General features: G+C 50.5%; 2 protein-coding genes across 2 annotated transcripts in view; one reads left to right on the forward strand and one right to left on the reverse strand.

Moving 5' to 3' along the window:
• Positions 1 to 7687, forward strand: part of ATG14 (autophagy related 14) — a 28062-nt gene extending 20375 nt beyond the window's left edge. Inside the window, exons 7-10 of the mRNA XM_048486319.1 lie at positions 251 to 368; positions 2645 to 2735; positions 2837 to 2922; positions 4206 to 7687. Of these exons, the coding sequence (XP_048342276.1) occupies positions 251 to 368; positions 2645 to 2735; positions 2837 to 2922; positions 4206 to 4512 (602 nt within the window). The 3' untranslated portion in view covers positions 4513 to 7687. The remainder of the gene's footprint in view (positions 1 to 250; positions 369 to 2644; positions 2736 to 2836; positions 2923 to 4205) is intronic.
• A 7167-nt stretch (positions 7688 to 14854) lies between these two features.
• The window catches only part of FBXO34 (F-box protein 34), a 38154-nt gene continuing 31062 nt past the window's right edge, over positions 14855 to 21946 (reverse strand). Inside the window, 2 exon segments of the mRNA XM_048486529.1 lie at positions 14855 to 17569; positions 19359 to 19575. Coding sequence (XP_048342486.1) covers positions 15493 to 17569; positions 19359 to 19441 — 2160 coding nt within the window. The 5' untranslated portion in view covers positions 19442 to 19575 and the 3' untranslated portion in view covers positions 14855 to 15492.

The following is a 21946-nucleotide window of genomic DNA, read 5'->3' on the forward strand; positions in this document are numbered from 1 at the left end:
ATGCATCGCCGGTGCACCTCCTGCTAGACTGCTTCAAGTTCTCAAGGCGCGGCTACTGCTGAGAGGAGGGGCGTGAATCTAAGGCCAAAATCACGCGGCAAAATTCACCTAAATGAGTAACCCCCTCTCGGCACACACAAATAATTAGTCACCTACTCTCGGGAACCTGTGAGAACCTGCTGGATCCCACCTCTGGCTGCACCCCTTCCCTTCTTTTGAGCTCTCTTGTTTTCCCTTCTTCCCGTTCCAGACATGGAGCATAACAATCCCGCTTACACCATCAGTGCTGCTTTGTGCTACGCCACTCAGCTGGTCAACATTCTGTCCCATTTACTTGACGTGAACCTTCCCAAGAAGCTGTACAACAGGCAAGTAGATCGGGCACCCCAGGGTAACCCGGGCCAGCGCCGGACGGTTCAGAGCTTGGGTTTCCAGATGCACAGACGCAGGTTGTAAAAAGCGTGCCACTTCCTGCCCATCCAAGAGTTTCAGAGTGTGAGGAGATGTAAACGTGGAAATGTAAATGATGAAAGGAGGCATAGGATTGCTAGCTCTGGATTGGGAAACGCCTGGTGTGACAGTTTTAAAGTTAGATTGAAATGATAGTAGGTTTGTGTGTCTTTAAAGTGAGTGCCGGATAGGAGAGAGACAGAGGGAATGGTCATAAAAGGCAGGAGAGCTTTGATTGGATTTGGTGAGGAGTGGGTTAAAGAATATAAAAAGGGGTGGAGACAGAATGTGTGAAGGGAGGAACTCTGTTTGAGAGATTGAGAGTCTGAGCTGAACACACAGAGGCTCATTCCACACAATGCACTTTCAAACTGCTTTCAGTGCTCTTTGAACCTGTGCGGAATAGCAAAATCCACTTGCAGTTGTGAAAGCGGTTTGAAAAGGCATTATTTTGCGTGTGCGGAAGGGGCCAGAGAGAGCTCTGTGGGGAAAAGAGTTCTGTGGGGAGAAAGCTTTGTGTGAAAGCACGAGATCTCACATATTTGTGTGAGGGGAATTTTGGCTGTGGTTTTTACAGGGAACTCAGAGTTAGAGTGTCAAATCTCTCTCTGAGGGAAAATCTTGTCAGGAAAAGACACGCTGAGGGTGACATAGTTCCGTTGTAAGAATGAAAAGGGTCAGAATGACTTTATGCTGACTGGAAGTTAGATGAAGTACCGTATATACTTGAGTATAAGCCGACTTTTTCAGCACATTTTTAATGCTGAAAAAGCCTCCCTCTGCTTATACTCAAGTATATATGGTAATTCCAAGATGGTGGCCGGAGCTGGGGCTGCTGTGGGGATCTGGTAAGCATGTTGCTGCTTTTTTTCTAACTCACCAGAGAGCTGTAAAAACAAGCTGTAAGGACAGCCTTCATAGCATTACAACTAGGTTGTGTGTGTGTGTGTGTGTGTGTGTGTGTGTGTGTGTGTGTGTTAAAAGAAACCTAGGCATTTCTCTCCTAAGGGTTATGGTGTGTTGCATTTTAGATGAATACAATTCTTCATACAGTAGTTTACTGCCAAAGACTGATGTTGCTGAAGACAAAGTCTTTCTTTGGAGCAAAGTTTAGGCTGGCATGGCTATGAATCCCAGATTTATTCTACGTTTGGAGGAAAACAGTGGTTCATTTGTGTTCCTAGAGTGCTGGAAAGCCGCTCATCCCTAATGCAAACTCAGTTAAGCAACTCTATCTCATCTTGCTCCCAAATCTTCTGTTTTTAGCTGCTACTGAGTCAAGTTCGAAGGCTTATACTCGAGTCAATAAGTTTCCCAGTTTTTTGTGGTAAAATTAGGTGCCTCGGCTTACATTTGGGTCGGCTTATACGCAAGTATATACAGTAGCTGGTGCCTCAGTTATATTTCATTTTAACTTTTGAAAATAACTTGTTTGGAACCTTGAAGTTACCTGCCAGTTATAAATAAAATCTTATTTTGGTTCAATGAAATATTGGTTTTCCTTAGTTCCGTGGATGCCCTCCATTTGCCTGACCTCTCGTACACACTTCCAAGAAAAGAATAGAATAAAAGGGTTTGTGGAATTTTATTCCTGGTGGCAGCATACCAAAGAAAGAGAGAGAGAAGATGGTGAAATATAGTAGGGGTAACAGCACATTTGGCAGCCTACAAAATTAAAGATACAGAGAAAGAGAAGGAGAGAAAGAGGGGGCACATCCCCCTGGATATTTGAGGGGGGGGCTTGGGGGGGGGTCCTCTGGGGCTCACAGACTCTCCTTTCCCCCTTTGCGTGACCAAGTGGAGTCCAGTTTGCTTTCTCAAAGAGAAATGTAGCAGTCGCTGTAACCTCGAGGCTAATAGCTAAACCAGTGAAGTGTCTGGAGAATGGGTGTAATCAGCATTACCTGCCTGGATCCCAGTAGGAACCAAGCAGAAGCATTCTGTACCAATTGGAATTTCCAAGCTGAGTTCAAGGGTGGGCCCATGTAGAGGGCACTACAGCAGTCTAGACTCAAGTCACCCTGCCCTGGAAATGCTGGAACCCGTATGATCAGTGAGACCACCTGGAGATGGCCCCGTTGCTTTGCTGAGGTAGTTTAATGAAACGTGCAACTTTCTTGGCCTCGTTTTCCTGTTCTTCCTCCTCCTCCTCCTCCTCCTCCTCCATCATCCTGCGTCTCAATCTGTCTTGCAGTGAGTTCTGCGGGGAGAACCTCAGCAGGCGGAAGTTCACATGGGCGGTGAAGAAGCTGAATGCCAACATTCTTTACCTTTGCTTTTCTCAGGTAGGCCATTGGCCCGTTGCTTTGGGGGGGGGGGGTTCAGAGCTGTGTGCCCCCACGCCTTGCCTGACACGCACTCTTTGTTCTTCTCCCTGCTGCGTTAGCATGTCAACTTGGACCTGCTGCACCCTCTGCACACGCTCAGGAACCTGATGTATCTGGTCAGCCCTGAGACAGAGAACTTGGGAAGGTAAGGACAGCTGGTTTCCCCTGCCCCGATCTTCTGCCCTTCCTCTGCACAGCAATGTCAGCACCATCTGCCATTCATTCTGCTTCCCTTTCCTCTTGCAAAGCCTGTTTATCTTTTTCCCTGGTTAGTCCTTGGATGGGAGACTGCCGAGGAAGTCGAGGGTTGTGACAAACCACCTCTGTTCATCTCTTGCTTTAACCTGGCAGCCCAGGCTAGCCCAAACCTATCAGATAAGAACATAAGAAGTAGCCTGCTGAATTAGACCAGAGTCCATCTAGTCCAGCTCTCTGCTACTCGCAGTGGCCCACCAGGTGCCATTGGGAGCTCACGTGCAGGATGTGAAAGCAAGGGCCTGCTGCTGCTGCTGCTTCCGAGCACCTGGTCTGCTAAGGCATTTGCAATCTCAGATCAAAGAGGATCAAGATTGGTAGCCATAAATCGACTTCTCCTCCATCAATCTGTCCAAGCCCTTTTTAAAGCTATCCAGGTTAGTGGTCATCACCACCTCCTGTGGCAGCACATTCCAAACACCAATCACACGTTGCGTGAAGAAGTGTTTCCTTTTATTAGTCCTAATTCTTCCCCCCAGCAAAGCCTGTTTCTCTTTTTCCCTGGTTAGTCCTTGGATGGGAGACTGCCGAGGAAGTCGAGGGTTGTGACAAACCACCTCTGTTCATCTCTTGCTTTAACCTGGCAGCCCAGGCTAGCCCAAGCCCATCAGATCTTAGAAGCTAAGCAGGGTGGGACCTGGTTAGTACTTGGATGGGAGACCACCCAGGAAATCCAGGGTTGCTATGCAGAGGCAGGCAATGGCAAACCACCTCCATTTGTCTCTGCCTCGAAAACCCTATGAAGCAACCATGAGTCAGCTGCAACGGGAAGGCCTCTCCTGCCACCAATGAGCTCACGTACCTGCTAGTTTTGGCCACAAAGTGCTCTGACTAACTACCCTGACTTAACTATCGGAGCAGCAGTGGCGTAGGAGGTTAAGAGCTCGTGTATCTAATCTGGAGGAACCGGGTTTGATTCCCCACTCTGCCACCTGAGCTGTGGAGGCTTATCTGGGGAATTCAGATTAGCCTGTACACTCCTACACACGCCAGCTGGGTGACCTTGGGCTAGTCACAGCTTCTTGGAGCTCTCTCAGCCCCACCTACCTCACAGGGTGTTTGTTGTGAGGAGGGAAGGGCAAGGAGATTGTAAGCCCCTTTGAGTCTCCTGCAGGAGAGAAAGGGGGGATATAAATCCATACACTTCTTCTTCTACCCTCTTTCCATTCATAGATCTGGGCCGTTTGAGATCAGTGCCGACCTGGAGGACTCCATGGAGTTTGTCGACCCCAGTGGTGCCGGCGAGACGGACGAGAGCGGCGACGAACACATCAGTGACGAAGAGACGGACCTGGGAACAGACTGGGAGAACCTGCCCAGCCCCCGCTTCTGCGACATCCCCTCCCAGACCGTGGAGATGCTGCAGAGCCAGAGCACGCAGGCCTCGCAGCCCGTCTCCAGCAGCAGCGCTGGTGGTATGATTTCCTCGGCAGCAGCCTCCGTGACCTCTTGGTTCAAGGCGTACACCGGTCACCGCTAGGAAAGGGTTAGTACCTTACGGGGGAGGGGACGCTCCCCACTGTGATCTGCCACCACTGTAGTAAAACATGGCCTGTCGATTTAAGTAGTGCCTGCAACGAAAAGGGTCAGACTTTTCAATTGTGTCAGCCCAAGAGACGCTTGTTACTTGCCCAAGCCAACTGTGATGGAGACACTTTTTACGTGCCCGCGGCGAACGTGACCGTTTTGTAAGCCTCTCTTGACATTTCGCGTCAAAAGGAGAACTCAGAGCCTCGGAATCCTCGTCCGTCTTGCCGGGGAGATTCCTGTCTGTGATTTTAATTTTTTTAGACGGTGCTTTCTAAAGAAAGAAGCGGACTCGGGGAGCGCGCGTGACCTGGCGATCGTCCGAACCTGGGCGGCGAGAGAACCACTTGCAAATGCGGTTGGACGGTCCTGCTCGCCCGTTCCCATTTGATCAGTTTCTAACAGGGTTGTTTGGATTACTTTGGGTTTTTTTAACGTCTGTCTGTCTTTCCGTGCACACAAGTTTTACAGCACAAACGCACATTTTCGGCAGCGGCGGAGTGGGCGAGAGGTGTGCATGTTTCCTATCTTTGGTTTCTAATCTGCATTGCCATAATTTTTAATACAGAAAATAATCATGGTTCATGAGAAACTTGATAGATGTTTTTTTCTCTTTTAGGAGAAAAAAAGGATCAGTAACTGCTAGCCTTTTGTTTGGGGGGGGGGGGGTTGCTGTAGTTAGTAGTTAACCATCTTTAGCGTTTAGCTACCTGGAGTTTCAAACACCTCCCTGACACCAAAGAGTCTGCACGTCGTAGGAACAGATCCCGAGCAGTCCTGTCGTTCGTGGCACGGGATTTTGCATGGAAAGGAGCTGCGATTCTTTGGCGGTTCTCCATCTGTGTGGAGCGGCCGTCGTGGGACTCGTTTTCCTCCTCCGACACCGTCCCAGTGAAGCCCGACACCTTGAAACGCGGTCAGGCAGCTTCCTAGGTGTTGTGCGCCCCGTCTCTGTCTCCGTGCGCCCCTGCTCGTTTTTGAAACGAGTGGTGCAGCGTGGGGTTTCAGCCGGGGGTCCCCTCTCGGTCCGCTCCGTTTCAGAAGATTCAAGCTTTGGCTTGCGCACGAGTCAAACGGTTTAGTTCCAGGGCTTCCCGATTCCACGACGGCTGAGAAAGGCACTTCCGGTTCCCCCCATCACGACGTGTTCAGCGCCGGCACTGCCTGTTGAAATCCACACGCCTGGCACGTGGAAAAGCGAGGCAGAGAGGAACAGTTCATGCAGTTCAGACCCAGGCACACGAGCACGAGTGGATAGATTGCACCCTGACTTAGTTTGGAACGGGGGCGGGGGGGATTGGGGAGGAAAGGGCAGGTTCCGGCCGTGTCACCAGCTGCTGATGGTGCAAGCCATTCAGGAGTCCCCACTGGGTTGCAGCCGAGTGGAAAGACCCCCCCCCCCCTGAATCTTGAAGAGCAACAACATTCCATTCTGTTCCCAGGAAGAGGAGCAACTACGTGGATCCTCCTGTCTTACGTCTGATGATTTTCCCCCTGGCGGAAGCCAGTCGCTGCACATCTGTGGCTGGCAGGCTGAGTATCTATGCTGCTCTCTCTCCCCTCCTGCTTGGGACTGCCCACAAGGGGGCGCTGTGCCTTTCAGTCTCAGCTGATTCAGGGCAGGGGCCCTCTCGTGGCCTGGGCGAAAAATCTCACTTAAGCTCTGTGTCCGCTCACAGGCCCTTTTTGCCATCGGGGGTCACGGGCAAGAAGGCGTGTGCTTCCCCGAGAGGACTGTACCACATGCTATTGCTAAACATTCGGATGGGGGCTTTCTTGGCTGAGCAGGCCTGGATTGCATTATTTTCAAATCTCCCCCTCCCTCCCCTTTGACAAACTTTCCCCAGCTAGGTACGTAGACGGAAGGGCTTACAAGAAGATGGAAGTCATTTGTGTCACTTCTGCAGATGAAGATCGGGGCCAGGGGTCCACGCCGATCATTTCTGCTGCTTAAACCAAAGATCTTTCTCACTCCGTGTTTTGATTTAAAACCTATTTGGTGAGATTTCTCTGTCCACGAAGACTCGTTCACAGCGGTTAAATCCGGCCTGGTCTGGGGTGGGCACCTGTTGACATCTCGTCAAGTTAGCAACAAAAAGCTGGGGGAAACCGGAATGGGGCATAACTGGGGCTTTGTCCCAAAGTACAGAGCTCTCCTGCAGGTCTCTCCTAGGGGGCCCCCAGATATAACGTGGGAAACATTTTCTTCGGGAAAAGCACTTTATGAGTTGCGGCTGAGATGGGTAATTTGAACCCAGGAATCAGTAGCTGCGGGGGAAGTTTGGGGGTGGTGGTGTTTCGTTCTCACCAAATTTTTGAACTCCCCATCAAGACCCTTGTAAATATTCTTGTGTGTCCCACCTTTAACTCCTCCTCTTTGTGTTTTACTTTGTCACTGTGCTTATTTATGACGCTTGTTTCTTAAAGCCCACCCCTCCACACACACGAGACACCCTTACCCGATTCACCCCGATGGGTTGAGGCGATCCTTGGTTAAGCCATTTGTACCTTATCACTGTTGGAATTTCCGGATTTTTTTTTTTCTCCGAACGACACCTCTGCAATACTGTAGCATCTGTTCAAAGTCTACAGAGACACCTCGAGAGTTGTTATAATTTGGGGTGATGCGCCCTTTTCACGGGTTTGGGGTTTTTTTGGGAGCAGTGTTTTTGCTTATTTGTTTTTTAAGAAAAGGTTTTTATGTGTGTGTGTATATGTGTACATATATATATATGGAAAAAATCTGGGAGCATGTGTCCAAAACTTCAGTGCAATTGACATGAGTGTGTCTGTTCAGTGGGGAAGAAGAGGCGGGGACCCTTCTTGCTGGTGGAGATTGTGGTCGAGCGTCTCCACGAGATCTCATTGTGAAGCTGCAAAGGCCGAACTGTGCATTTGAGGGCCAAGGTTCTCGAAGATGCCCAGCGGCGTGTCTGAAACGCGGAGTCTTGCCCTCTGAAAAGAGGGATTTCTCTTCGTGTGAACTCCAAACCCCTACCCCTTTTCAAAGGTTTTGGCCACCGCGTGCCACTGTTCAGCTTGTAGGGTCGTAACACGGACGTGTGTGTGTGTTTTCTAAAAAAAATTATTGTATTGCCGCAATAAATCTTTAACAGGAGTTTTTCTAAGGTTTGGCTGGTTGGCTTTTTTCTTCCTTTTAGGAGGGTTACGTAGAGGTCAGCGCTCCGAAGATCCTTCCTCTTGTTTTTAAATTTGATTAGGGAAATAACAAACATATAGCGTTTTCCTAACTTGAAGAAGAAGAGGAGGAGTTTGGATTTATATTCCCCCTTTCTCTCCTGCAGGAGACTCAAAGGGGCTTACAATCTCCTTGCCCTTCCCCCCTCACAACAAACACCCTGTGAGGTAGGTGGGGCTAAGAGAGCTCCGAGAAGCTGTGACTAGCCCAAGGTCACCCAGCTGGCGTGTGTGGGAGTGCACAGGCTAATCTGAATTCCCCAGATAAGCCTCCACAGCTCAGGCGGCAGAGCGGGGAATCAAACCCGGTTCCTCCAGATTAGATACACGAGCTCTTCACCTCCTACGCCACTGCTGCTCCTTGGATGTTTTCCAGGCTTGCCGGGGCATCTTGTGATCTCAAAAGGTCAACAGGGTTGTCCAGTGACTCAAGCGGTGCTTTGCAGAGGCAATCGATGGCAAACCATCTTTGGACATCTCTTCCCTTGAAAACCCCACGGGGCTGCTGTTAAATCAGCTGTGACTTGACGGCACTTCCTACCATCCGCATGGTGAGCGTTTTACCATTGTCCTGGACATCCCTGAGACGAACCTGGGGTTTATTTCTTTCCAAGCTACTGTTTTTTCCTGTATAAAGTCCCGGATTCATCCTTTGATAACCTATTTCTTGTAGTTGCCTGCAACTGTGGTTTCAAATGTTATCTACCAGCCCATTAACACTACTGCAATGGGAGACCATACCTGTCAATACACAGAGTCTTTCTCATAGCTGCTCTGCGTCGCGCTGAACTCACAGCTGCCTCACTCCCCAACTAGGAGCCCTGATTCCTTTTGTTAAAAGCCAGCTGTGTAAAGTCGAAGAGGGGAAGAAGAGCTTGGATTTAGATCCCCCCTTTCTCTCCTGTAAGGAGACTTAAAGGGGCTTACAATCTCCTTTCCCTACCCCCCCCCCCACAACAAACACGCTGTGAGGTGGGTGGGGCTGAGAGAGCTCCAAAGAACTGACTAGCCCCGTGGTGGCGAACCTTTGGCACTCCAGATGTTGTGGACTACAATTCCTATCAGCCCCTGCCAGCATGGCCAATTGGCTATGCTGGCAGGGGCTGATAGGAATTGTAGTCCACAACATCTGGAGTGCCAAAGGTTCGCCACCACTGGCACTAGCCCAAGGTCCCCCAATTGGCATGTGTTGGAGTGCACAAACTAATCCGGTTCCCCAGGTAAGCCTCCACATCACAAGTGGCTGAGCGGGCAACCAAACCCGGTTCTCCAGCTCGTCCTGTACATTTTAAATTTGGGTGAAGTTCATTAATCCAATGTAAAAATATCCGAAAATCAAAATTATTTCCAAAAATGAAAAACAGATCATCTATATAGGAGCAGCAGTGGCGTAGGAGGTTAAGAGCTCATGTATCTAATCTGGAGGAACTGGTTTTGATTCCCAGCTCTGCCGCCTGAGCTGTGGAGGCTTCTCTGGGGAATTCAGATTAGCCTGTACACTCCCACACATGCCAGCTGGGTGACCTTGGGCTAGTCACAGCTTCTCGGAGCTCTCTCAGCCCCACCCACCTCACAGGGTGTTTGTTATGAGGGGGGAAGGGCAAGGAGATTTGAGTCTCCTGCAGGAGAGAAATGGGGGATATAAATCCAAACTCCTCCTCCTCCTCTTCTTCTATATACCTTTTATAAAATAGAAGTGATTGTTGAAAAGGATTGCTGTCATTGAGGATGAAGCTATTCTCAAATTTCTCCATATATAAATTGGCTGCTGAGGGAGCAAAACTCTGTACACAAGAGAGTCCCATCCTCTCCAGCCTGGTTCAGCAAGGAATCTGTACTGAAGAAAATATTTCCGTGTGATACACCATTGCAAAGGAAAAGGAAGATGAAATTTCAGACACCCGGCATACTGGATCTTGCCTCTTCCTGGCAGATGCCAGGAAAATGGAGCCCAGGGCAAAATATGAGTGTGTTCCCACCCCCGTATGGGCAGCCGCCCTCCCCTACTATGGCCAATGACTTTTTTTGCACCAGGTCTTGAAAGTCAGTGCATGGACCTGGGGGGTGGGGGGAAGGAGGAGGGGTGTGGGTGGCGATTTTCCACCCCCCACATGATTAAATGGCCGCAGCCCAGGAACATTTGACCCCATGTGTCCCCCTGTGCGGTACGCTCCTGCCTCCTGGTCACCAAACGATCGAAAAAACTTGAATGGCTTGCCTGTTCCTCAAGCTCAACACTGCCCCCCTGTGGCTTGTTCAGGTCATACACACAAAAAGGCCTTTTCTTATCTGCCTCTTGATAACCTTAAGAACATAAGAACAAGCCAGCTGGATCAGACCAGAGTCCATCTAGTCCAGCTCTCTGCTACTCGCAGTGGCCCACCAGGTGCCTTTGGGAGCTCGCGTGCAGGAGGTGAAAGCAATGGCCTTCTGCTGCTGCTGCTGCTCCAGAGCACCTGGTCTGCTAAGGCATTTGCAATCAGAGATCAAGGAGGATCAAGATTGGTAGCCATAGACCGACTTCTCCTCCATAATTCTGTCCAAGCCCTTTTTAAAGCTATCCAGGTTAGTGGCCATCACCACCTCCTGTGGCAGCATATTCCAAACACCGATCACACGTTGCATGAAGAAGTGTTTCCTTTTATTAGTCCTAACTCTTCCCCCCAGCATTTTCAATGAATGCCCCCTGGTTCTAGTATTGTGAGAAAGAGAAATTTCTCTCTGTCAGCATTTTCTACCCCATGCATAATTTTACAGACTTCAATCATATCCCCCCTCAGACGTCTCCTCTCCAAACTAAAGAGTCCCAAATGCTGCAGCCTCTCCTCATAAGGAAGGTGCTCCAGTCCCTCAATCATCCTCGTTGCCCTTCTCTGCACTTTTTCTATCTCTTCGATATCCTTTTTGAGATGTGGCGACCAGAACTGAACACAGGACTCCAAGTGCGGCCGCACCACTGCTTTATATAAGGGCATGACAATCTTTGCAGTTTTATTATCAATTCCTTTTCTAATGATCCCCAGCATAGAGTTTGCCTTTTTCACAGCTGCCATGCATTGAGTTGACATTCCCATGGAACTATCAACTAAGACGCCCAAATCCCTTTCCTGGTCTGTGACTGATAGCACTGACCCCTGTAGCATGTATGTGAAGTTTGGATTTTTTGCCCCTGTGTGCATCACTTTGCATTTTGCTACATTGAACTGCCTTTGCCATTTCTGAGCCCACTCACCTAATTTTTCAAGGTCCGCTTGGAGCTCTTCGCAATCCTTTGCGGTTCTCACCACCCTACATAATTTGGTATCGTCTGCAAACTTGGCCACCATGCTACAAACTTGAGATGCCAACAGGTGTGCGCAAAGCGGATGTTCTCCCCCGCCAAGCTGCAGCCCAGAAGCACAGATCAACTTCAGTTGAGATATAAATGCCCTGCAGATGTTTCACTAGATGCAAAACACTGCCTGAACCGGAGGGGCTATCATTGTAGACCGAATGCAAGCTGGAGGAAGATATGTCAACAGATTGGATACCTGTTAGCGAGATCTATTCCCTGGCCCTTCAGTTTCATTTTGCAGAACAAACAGAGGGGGTGGAGGTGTTTACAGAGTAAAAAGGGAGCTGCGAGAAATCGAGGTGTGGTTGTTCGAGGAACTCTGAGCAGGGTGACTTTGAAGAAGAGTAGACGAGTTCGGATGTATATCCTGCTTTTCTCAATTTACAGAGCCTGCAGGCAGCTTACAAGCTCCTTTTCCTTCCTCTCCCCACAACAGATGCCTTGTGAGGTAGGTGAGGCTGAGAGAGCTCCAAAGAACTGTGACTAGCCCAAGGTCACCCAGCAGGTTCCATGTGAAGGGAGTGTGGAATCGAACCTGGTTCACCAGATCGGAGTCCACCGCTAATAAAGTGGAGTGGGGAATTGAACCCAGTTCTCCAGATTAGAATCCACCGCTGTGCACCAGTAGATTACACTGACTCAAAATATCCTCTCACAATGCTTCTCCCTACAGGAGAGAAAGGCAGGGTATAAATTCGGACTTCCCTTGGCCTTGCCTTTCCCCCCAGCAGCCTGGCTGTACCTGAAAGATCCCCTCTGAGGGAGCAGCAGTGGCGTAGGAGGTTAAGAGCTCGTGTATTTAATCTGGAGGAACCGGGTTTGATTCCCCGCTCTGCCGCCTGAGCTGTGGAGGCTTATCTGGGGAATTCAGATCAGCCTGTGCACTCCCACACATGCCAGCTGGGTGACCTTGGGCTAGTCACAGCTTCTCAGAGCTCTCTCAGTCCCACCTACCTCACAGGGTGTTTGTTGTGAGGGGGGAAGGGCAAGGAGATTGTCAGCCCCTTTGAGTCTCCTGTAGGAGAGAAAGGGGGGATATAAATCCAAACTCCCTTAGGGCAAGGTTGGCTAGGTTCAGTCCGGAAGGGCTAGATTCCTTTTCACCCTTCCTTCGATTCACCACACCCACAAAGATCTTTCCTGGGCTACGACTCTGGCAGCAAATGGCCCGTGACTTGGGAAATGGGAGTTCACCCCTGGGGACAGCGTGGTGTAGTGGTTCGGAGCAGATGCACTCTAATCTGGAGAACTGGGTCTACATTTCTCAAAGTTAGGTAGGAAACCTGGGTCCAGAGTGAAACGCGGGGGCCCAAATCCAATAGAACGTTCTTGGGCAGCGGCCGCATGCTAACTTTGGGAGTCTGTTTTAGGATTTCTTTAGTAAATTGCCAGGACCTGGCAGCAACTTCCCACATGGTATAATCATTAGGGGGAAAAAAGTCCGGCTTGTGCTGGGTACCAAGTACATCTTCAGAGCCAACCGTGCGTAGATGTTAGACTGCTGGACTTGCTGTTCTACCCTGTTTCCCCGAATATAAGACATCCCCGGAAAATAAGACGTAGTAGAGGTTTTGCTGAAGTGCGAAATATAAGGCATCCCCCGAAAGTAAGACGTAGCAAAGTTTTTGTTTGGAAGCATGCCTGACGAACAGAACACAGAAATATAAGACATCCCCTGAAAATAAGACATAGTTCATCTTTGGGAGCAAAAATTAATATAAGACACTGTCTTATTTTCGGGGAAACACGGTATTAAAGCTCATTGGATGACTCTGGGCCAATCAAGAGGGAGGAGGAGGAGTTTGAATTTATATCCCCCCTTTCTCTCCTGTAAGGAGACTCAAGGGCATCTTACAAACTCCTTCCCTTCCTGTCCCCACAACAGGTGCCTCGTGAGGTCGGTGGGACTGAGAGAGTTCGGAGAGAACTGTGACTGGCCCAAGGTCACCCAGCAGGCTTCATGTGGTGGAATCGGGAATCAAACCTGGTTCTCCGGATTAGAGTCCACTGGCTCTTCACCACTGTGCTGTCGGACATTCTCAGCTGAGCCTACCTCCTAGGATTGTTGTGAAGATAAAACGGAGGAGGGCAGAGCAACGGAAGCCGCCTTGATTCCTCACTGGGGAGAAAGGCAGGATAAACTAAATAAAAAGGCTTAACACAAGGTGCTTCTCAGACCCAAAAGGTGGTGGCGGACAGCTCCTTTGTCTTTTAACCTGTGCAAACCTACCTGTGCTCTGAAACGGCCTCAGTTCTCCTTCCCAAAGGTTCTCCTTCCTCGAGAGTCCGGCTCTTGCTGTGCTCTGGGGAGGCCACCTCAGTCTCTGACTCTCCAACGCCTGATTTTGCAGGAAAGCCGACGGACTTCCCTTGGCCTTGCCTTTCCCCCCAGCAGACTGGCTGTACCTGAAAGAGTCCCACTGAGGACTAGGGACCCCCGAAAGCACAAGACAGAGAATCCATTGTGAGGCATCGGATAATTGCATCCACAGCCGAGGAAGTGCTTGTGCCCGATTCTTCTTTATCGCGGCACATGCACACAAGCCCAAATGGTGTCTACGATGGGGTCACAACCTTCAGGGAAGATTTTCCAGGACCAAGGGTGGGCTTCTGGAAAAAATCTTTGTTGTGCGATTTTCCACCAGTTCCAATATTTTTGTTTACTTTATTTAGAGAAGAAGTTTGAATTTATACCCCACCTTTCTCTCCTGTAAGAAGAACTCAAGGTGGCTTACAAGCTCCTTTCCTTTTCTCTCCCCACAACAGACACTTTGTGAGGCAGGTGGGGGCTGAGAGAGTTCAGAGAGAACTGGGACTAGCCCCAGGTCACCCAGCAGGAGTGCAGAAACACACCTGGTTCACCAGATAAGCCTCTGCCACTCAGGTGGAGGAGGGGGGAATCCAACCCGGTTCTCCAGATTTACAACCCATCTCTCTCTCCAGTGGGGATCCAAAACCATGAACATCATTTGCCTCCCCTCCGTTTTATGGTCACGACGACCTCATGAAGTAGGTTTCGACGGACAATGTTTGCCTGGCCTGAGGTCACACAGTGAGTTTCCACGGCAGAGTGAGCATTTGAACCCGGACCTCTCAGATCTCACCGGTAACACCCTACTAGTTCTCTGCATTCGAGTCTGGAACACTGCTACCCTAACTATTTCCGACTCCAGTTGGGAACGATTCTGCACACAAGTAAAATAGGTTCGACCCAGTTCCCTGAGAAGGGTACTAACCTAGGTTGAAGCCATTGTTGTTCCCCACTGCAACCAGCTTGATCCCAGCTCGGAGGGCGGAATCATCCTGTGCCTCTTCGCCACTCCGTTCCGATTGGCTACTGTTCTACGACCATGTTCCGTCTATCCCCACACACGTTATTAAAAAAAACTGCCACAGGAATGGAGGGACAAAGGTGGCGTTTTTTGATTGGCCAGCTGTACGCATGCCCGAAACACTCAGCTGTGATTGGCTGAATGGGGGACTCCTGGCACCAGAGTTTCCGCACTTTACTGGAATCGAGCTGAGTTCGAGTGTGGTTCCCTGGAAAAGTAGTATTTCCCAACTGGAGTCGGAAATTTGACCGTTACATGGGGCGAAGCTGGTACAAAACCACGTCGACCCCAGTGGCTGTGCGGAGCACTAAGGTCAAACGCAGCTCGAACTTAGGTCGATAACGCAAGTGCGGAATCGACCTATATTTCCGCAACCCAAAATTCTACTTCGCTGAAACTGGGGACAGGCACGACACCGAGAGTAACGAAAGTCCGTTTTAGAATGCACAATTTATTTAAGTAAAAAAAAAAGAGGAAAACCAGATAAAGTGGGCGATCGACTAGAACTTTCCCCGATATCCTTTCTAAACGATCACATTCGTCTTTCCTCCGACGCCCCCCCGAAGATACAGCAAATATTTGTCCTAGTCTAGTTTTAAGGCTGTCCAGTTTAAACCATCTCTTTGTAAGATTCACCTTTACCTATTTAGAGTTTCTCTTCAGAAACATTTTAATATATATATATATATATTTTATATATAATATGTATATATTATACAGGATATACAGATTTCCGAGAACGAGACCGTTTTAAAAGGTGGGGACTGGAGCTGCAACGCTCTGGAGCCGCTGCGTTGTAGCAAATTTCGGGTCGGTTAACCAGCTGCGGAGAAGACACTTGCACAGACAAAAGGGATTTGGGAGCATTATTTACACAGGTGGGCGGGGGGGGGGGGCTATCTTTCCTCTAAAAGGCTCTTGTGATTTAAAAGTATGTGCAGTTTCAAAGCCCAGTGGAAGGCAGACAGAAGGGAGGGGGGGGAAACCACCCACAAACTATGTACAATGTAAACAGCACAAGGCGTGAGAATCCTCCTCCCGTGATAGAAGCGGAGACTCCCGGACGAGGCTAACACTCCTCTTCCGTTTCCCGGGGCTTCTTTTGAATCGCGCGGTTAAAGCTGTGGCACGCGGGGACCCAGTGATTGTCGTGGAGGCCCAGTTTGCACCCGGGGACGTTTTTCTGGGCACGGTGGCAGCACATCCAGTACCCGGGCCCGTACGGCAAAGCTTGGCAATAGGGCTTCGGGTGCCACCGGCAGAGCGAGACGTCCCCCTTCACGTACTTCTTCTTGCATTGCTTGCACGGGTCCTCCCGGTAGCGGGGGTCGCGCACCCAGCGGGAGTCCGCCGGCCAGATGTTGTAGTACTCGATGACGAACTTGAAATACCCGCAAGTGCATTTGAGGGCCACCAGGCTCCGGGTGGGCAGCAGGCCGAAGATCTTGACGAGGACGTGGTGAGGCAGGAAGACCAGGTACTGCTGGGGCTCCAGCAGCTGCTGTATTTTGAACCGGGTCTCCAAAAAGTCATGAGACCGCTGCCTTTTTAAGTGGCAAGAGTCCGGCGCCTGCGGGGTGCCTTCCAGGGGGGAGCGTGGGGGATCCCCGGAGATGCTCGTAACGGGAGAGTCCTCTTTCCCACGATCGTCGGCTTGATACTCTTCGGCGGGAACGTCCTCCGCCCGGAGGTGCTTGCGGTGGGTTTCGCGTTCAGACAACAGTAGGAATAGTCTCCCCGGAAGAGAATCTTCCCCGAAGCTGGAGTCGGAAAGGTGCGCTTTTCTACATGCTTTATGCGTCTTCGTGACTGAGATGCTTATAGTTAAGGACTCTTTTGTCCTTGTGCTTGAATTTGGATTAGGAGCAGCGCCTGACTCTTTCGGGGCACTACCGACGGCTGTGTTTTCTCCAGGTAAAGAATGTGGATGTGCCCGAGCAGGTTCTGGATATGCCGAGGGGAGTGGCGGCAGGTTCCTGGATGATGCCGAAGCTCCCAAATCGGGTTCGGAAATGGAGTTCTCCACAAACGATGACAACCGGCCGGCTGGCGGAACTTCCCAGAAACCATCTCCCACCGGCGAGCCCTGCTTCGATCGCCACCCATCACCATCCCTGCCCCGTTCTTCCCGATCTACAACTCCAGAAAGCTCCCTACTGGTCTCGTTCTCGGCCGGCGTTCCGCTCACCAGTAGCACCCGCCCAACGTTCCGCCGGAAGCTGTTGTTTCTTGAGAGGCTTCCCGCCTCCCGTTCACTCTGCCGCCTGAGACACTCCGACTCGAGCTTTGCCACCATGTCCAGCACGCGCACGGGCTCGGCCTGCTGCTCCGCTTCGCCGCCACCCCCGCCGGTTGTTTTCTCGGTGTAAACCTCCAAGCCCTCTAAGTTGGAAAAGGAGCCGGAGCTGGCGAGTGTGACTTTGGCCTGCCCGGGAAATCTGGTCATGGCCGGGGCGCTGGGGCAGTTTTTGGCGCAGTCGGCTAGCAAAATGCTGGCTCGTTGCTCGAGGAAAGCGACCATTTCGATGACGGAGAGGGGCCTCCCCGGGAAGCCCCCCTCCCCGCCGTCGTTCACATTGTGGACCGAGCAGTGTTCGATGCCGCAGGCGAATGGCTCAGACTGGTAGCACCTCCCGTTGACGTCTCGCGGCCTTTCCAGGTGGGTCTTGGCCTTCCTGAGGTCCAGGGATTTTTTCCGGCGCTTGGTTGCCCTCCCGTCAATGTCCCAGGTGCTCTTGTTTTTCATGGAGGATATCCGGCTGTCGCTGCACTGCTGGGCGGCAAAGAAGGCGATCTTCTCCTTGGTGTTCCCCGGTTTCACGACCGCCCAAATGTCCAGCAACGCCTCTCCATCCTCCCCTTGGTGGATGGTGGCCGGCAAGACGCTCCTCTTCTCCTTCCCGCTCAGCCCTTCGGCATGAGCTCGGGTGCGCTCACGCCGCCAGAGAGAAGTTTTCGGAAAAGTTCCCCAGCAGCTTTGGGAGGTGTATGACTAATGAAACTTGAGCATGGGGCCGCAGCAGTTTTTCTCGTTTTCCAGCCTCTGTTGGCTCATGGGTGGGCTTCGCGGGGGGCCGGGGCTGATTTCGGGAGGCCGCTCTTTCTTCTGCAGCTTGAGATATGGCTTTAAGTGCATGCCAGATATTCTGGGAAAGGGAAGGAGAGGCAGAGATGTTAACTCACAGAACACGCGAGGTCGAATTCAAAAGCCTGCACAGTCGAGTAAACTTTGTGATCGGGCTTCTGGACAAATCAAAACTTTGGAGCGCTGCTTACTCGAATGCGGGATCTTCTCCAGCATTAGGAATGTGTGGACGACAGCCCTTTTGTGCGATAACGGGGAGCTGTCATAAGAACAAGCCAGCTGGATCAGACCAGAGTCCATCTAGTCTAGCACTCTGCTACTCGCAGTGGCCCACCAGGTGCCTTTGGGAGCTCACAGGCAGGATGTGAAAGCAATGGCCTTAAGGACATCAGAAAGAGCCTGCTGGATCAGACCAGAGTCCATCTAGTCCAGCTCTCTGCCACTCACAGTGGCCCACCAGGTGCCTTTGGGAATTCCTGAGGCAGGAGGTGAAAAAGCAATGTGGCGCTACTGCTGCTGCTGCTGCTAACTCCTGTTTTCCTATTGGTCTGCTAAGGCATTTGCAATCTCAGATCAAAGAGGATCAAGATTGGTAGCCATAAATCGACTTCTCCTCCATAAATCTGTCCAAGCCCCTTTTCAAGCTACCCAGGTGAGTGGCCATCACCACCTCCTGTGGCAGCATATTCCAAACACCAATCACACGTTGCGTGAAGAAGTGTTTCCTTTGATTAGTCCTAATTCTTCCCTCCAGCATTTTCAATGTATGCCCCCTGGTTCTAGTATTGTGACACCAGATAAGGTTAAGAAACTCTGGGCAGGCACGGATTTAGGAGTTACATTGCCTGTAGCTGAATTTTTCCCTCACGCAATCAAGTTCAATGGTGGTTGGCTCCTTAAATTATCTACTTATATTCTTATTATTATTGTACCTGGTGTGATACTGCTCAAGACCTGGAGGCGAAGAAGAAGAAGTTTGGATTTATACTCCACCTTTCTCTTCTGTAAAGAGACTCAAAGTGGCTTACAAGCTCCTTTCCCTTCCTCTCCCCGCAACAGATACCTTGTGAGGTAGGTGGGGCCGAGAGAGTTCTGAAGAACTGTGACTAGCCCAAGGTCACCCAGCAGGAATGTAGGAGTGCGGAAACACATCTGGTTCACCAGATAAGCTTCTGCCACTCAGGTGGAGGAGTAGGGAATCAAACCTGGTTCACCAGATTAGAATCCACCTGCCCTTAACCACTACACCACGCTGGCTCTCATTTAGAGCCAGCATGATGTAGCGACTAAGAAAGGGTGGACTCTGATCTGGAGAACTGGGCTGAATTCCCCACTCCTCTACATGAAGCCTGTAAGGAGACTCAAGCTCCTTTCCCTCCTCTCCCCACAACAGACACCTTGTGAGGTAGCTGCGGCTGAGAGTTCAGAGAGCTGTGGCTGGCCCAAGGTCACCAGCAGGCTTCATGTGTAGGAACAGGGAAAGAAATCCAGTTACCTGGAAAAGAGCCCGCCGCTCATGTGGAGAAGCAGGAAATCAAACCCAGTTGTCCAGGTTAGAGTCCACTGCTGTTTACCACTACACCACACTAGATCAGAGAGAACTGTGGCTGGCCCAAGGTCACCAGCAGGCTTCATGTGTAGGAACAGGGAAGGAAATCCAGTTACCTGGAAAAGAGCCCACCGCTCATGTGGAGAAGCAGGAAATCAAACCCAGTTATCCGGATTACAGTCTACTGCTGTTTACCACTACACCACACTAGATCTTCAGCAGCGGCTGGAGAACTGAGGCACACACAGAGCCCCCGCAGGCCGCCTTGATGCACAGCGCCGCCACTGGGCATCTCACGTACCGTTTGACCTGTTGGAATGTGGAGGACGTGGAATTCAGCAGTTCCCTGTGGAGGCCAGCTCTGCAGGAACTCTTCATCATCATTCGGCCCCTCGCCCCTCCAGGTGCGGCAGGTGGCCCCGTCACAGCCAATCCATCTCCGCCTGCAGAACAGGACCCCGCCTCAGCTCGCCTCGCCCCCTGCAGCGTCCGACTGTGTCTTTGGCACCTAAAAACCGCTGTGGGGAGGGGAAGACAAAAAAAGTGATGTGATTAGTTAGGCCCAATCAGGGCAGAACGCATGTTGTATTACCTGTGGCCACACAGCATGTAGAAGAAGAATAGTTTGTATTTATTGTCATGCCCTTATATAAAGCAGTGGTGCGACCGCACTTAGAGTACCGTGTCCAGTTCTGGTCGCCGCATCTCAAAAAGGATATCGAAGAGATAGAAAAAGTGCAGAGAAGGGCAACGAGGGTGATTGAGGGACTGGAGCACCTTCCTTATGAGGAGAGGCTGCAGCGTTTGGGACTCTTTAGTTTGGAGAGGAGACGTCTGAGGGGGGATATGATTGAAGTCTATAAAATTATGCATGGGATAGAAAATGTTGACAGAGAGAAATTTTTCTCTCTTTCTCACAATACTAGAACCAGGGGGCATGCATTGAAAATGCAGGGGGGGAGAAGTAGGACTAATAACAGGAAACACTTCTTCAGGCAACGTGTGATTGGTGTTTGGAATATGCTGCCACAGGAGGTGGTGATGGCCACTAACCTGGATAGCTTTAAAAGGGGCTTGGACAGATTTATGGAGAAGTCGATTTATGGCTACCAATCTTGATCCTCTTTGATCTGAGATTGCAAATGCCTTAACAGACCAGGTGCTTGGGAGCAACAGCCGCAGAAGGCCATTGCTTTCACATCCTGCACGTGAGCTCCCAAAGGCACCTGGTGGGCCACTGCGAGTAGCAGAGAGCTGGACTAGATGGACTCTGGTCTGATCCAGCTGGCTTGTTCTTATGTTCTTACCTTTCTCTCCTGTAAGGAGACTCAAAGGGACTTACAATCTCCTTTCCCTTCTCCCCCTGCCACCCCACAACAAACACCCTGTGAGGTGGGTAGAGCTGAGAGAGCTCCAAAGAATTGTGACTAGTCCAAGGTCACCCAGCAGGAATGTGTTGGAGTGCACAAGCCAATTTGGTTCACCCGATAAGCCTCCACCGCTCAACTGGCCGAGCGGGGACTCAAACCCAGTTCTCCAGATTAGAGTGCACCTGCTGTTAACCACTACACCACGAAGGCAAGATTCTCAAGGCTTTTCCGGAAACAAAACAGACCGAACACCAGAATTGCAGGTAATCGTCAAGATGTAGCATAGTCAACAGTGGGCAGCTTCCCTGAGCGAATCCTTACTGTACAGTTGAAATAACCCTGTCGTCGAGCACTTGGATGGTATCTCAGTTAGACACAGCTGTTTCTGTCCTGATGACACCCGTTGAAATTTCCTACTGCATGGGCCAAGCCAATTAAGAGTCAGTATAGATGTGTGAAAACTGGAATGGGACGTTACCTATGACTGCGTTCCTTCTTTGACCGGGCCCGTTTCCCGGCAACAGCAGAGCCTGGTGAAACCAGGAGTGTTAGTCCAGTTTCCTGTGTAAACGACGGACATAAACGCCACCTGCCCAGCAGGAAAATTCCTTGCCTCTTTTGAATGCATCACCAGAAATGGGTGATGCCGTGCCAGTATTCATAAAACTCAACTCGGCCGAAAGCTAGTCAATATTTTGCTAGCCACGACACAATTTGTCGCTGACGGGGAAGGCTAATAAAAGGTGACTTTCCCGGTAGAAAAAGGCGCAGCAGCCACGTTCTCATGCCAAGGAGCGATGCGGGGAAGACGAACGACTCTTTTCCTGACACAGAAATACACTGATTCACCTGCTCGCACTTTTCCTTTTCTTCCATTTTTAACCTGGACTTTTTCCAACTAGGGTCGGGTTCAGGGTGGCTAGCATCAGAAATGTACATGTTCATTAAACGATACTTCAAGCAAAACCACTGAAAACCGAGCTTAATAAATGGCCCCATTTTCTCTGTAAATGGCATGTTTTTTCCTTTATACAATCTCCTCCAAACAACCTATCTCCCAACCCTCCTCCCAATTCACTGCGATCCCTGACCCCTCTCCATGACCTTCTGCGAAACAGCCAGACCCACCTCCTTCCCCCCGTGTACTGTTGGCTCCCACCCGTTAGTAAGGGTGTAGAAAGGATGGAGCACATGTGCTGCTTTTGGCTTCAAAGTATTTATCTCTAGGGGAAGAAAACGGCTGATAAGGGAGGAGCGCAGGCGACAAGACGGGGCTGTTTTATAAAAATTCAAATTCAAACCATAGGTGTGTGTTTCCGCTCCGAGAAACTGCACACGGTCTCCCATCTGCTCCGCAAAGATAACGCGTACAAATCCGCGGCTTATCTGTTTCCCTCCAATGTACAAGTATTTTCCACCGATACGGTTGTTGGGTTTTATCCTCCTGCTCTACTCCACTAACAGAGACATGTTTCTCTTAGTGGGCAGGGCGCAACTCACAAATAATAGAAACCACAGT

Source organism: Sphaerodactylus townsendi, linkage group LG02 (genome assembly GCF_021028975.2).
Source record: "Sphaerodactylus townsendi isolate TG3544 linkage group LG02, MPM_Stown_v2.3, whole genome shotgun sequence".
Lineage (NCBI taxonomy): Eukaryota > Metazoa > Chordata > Lepidosauria > Squamata > Sphaerodactylidae > Sphaerodactylus > Sphaerodactylus townsendi.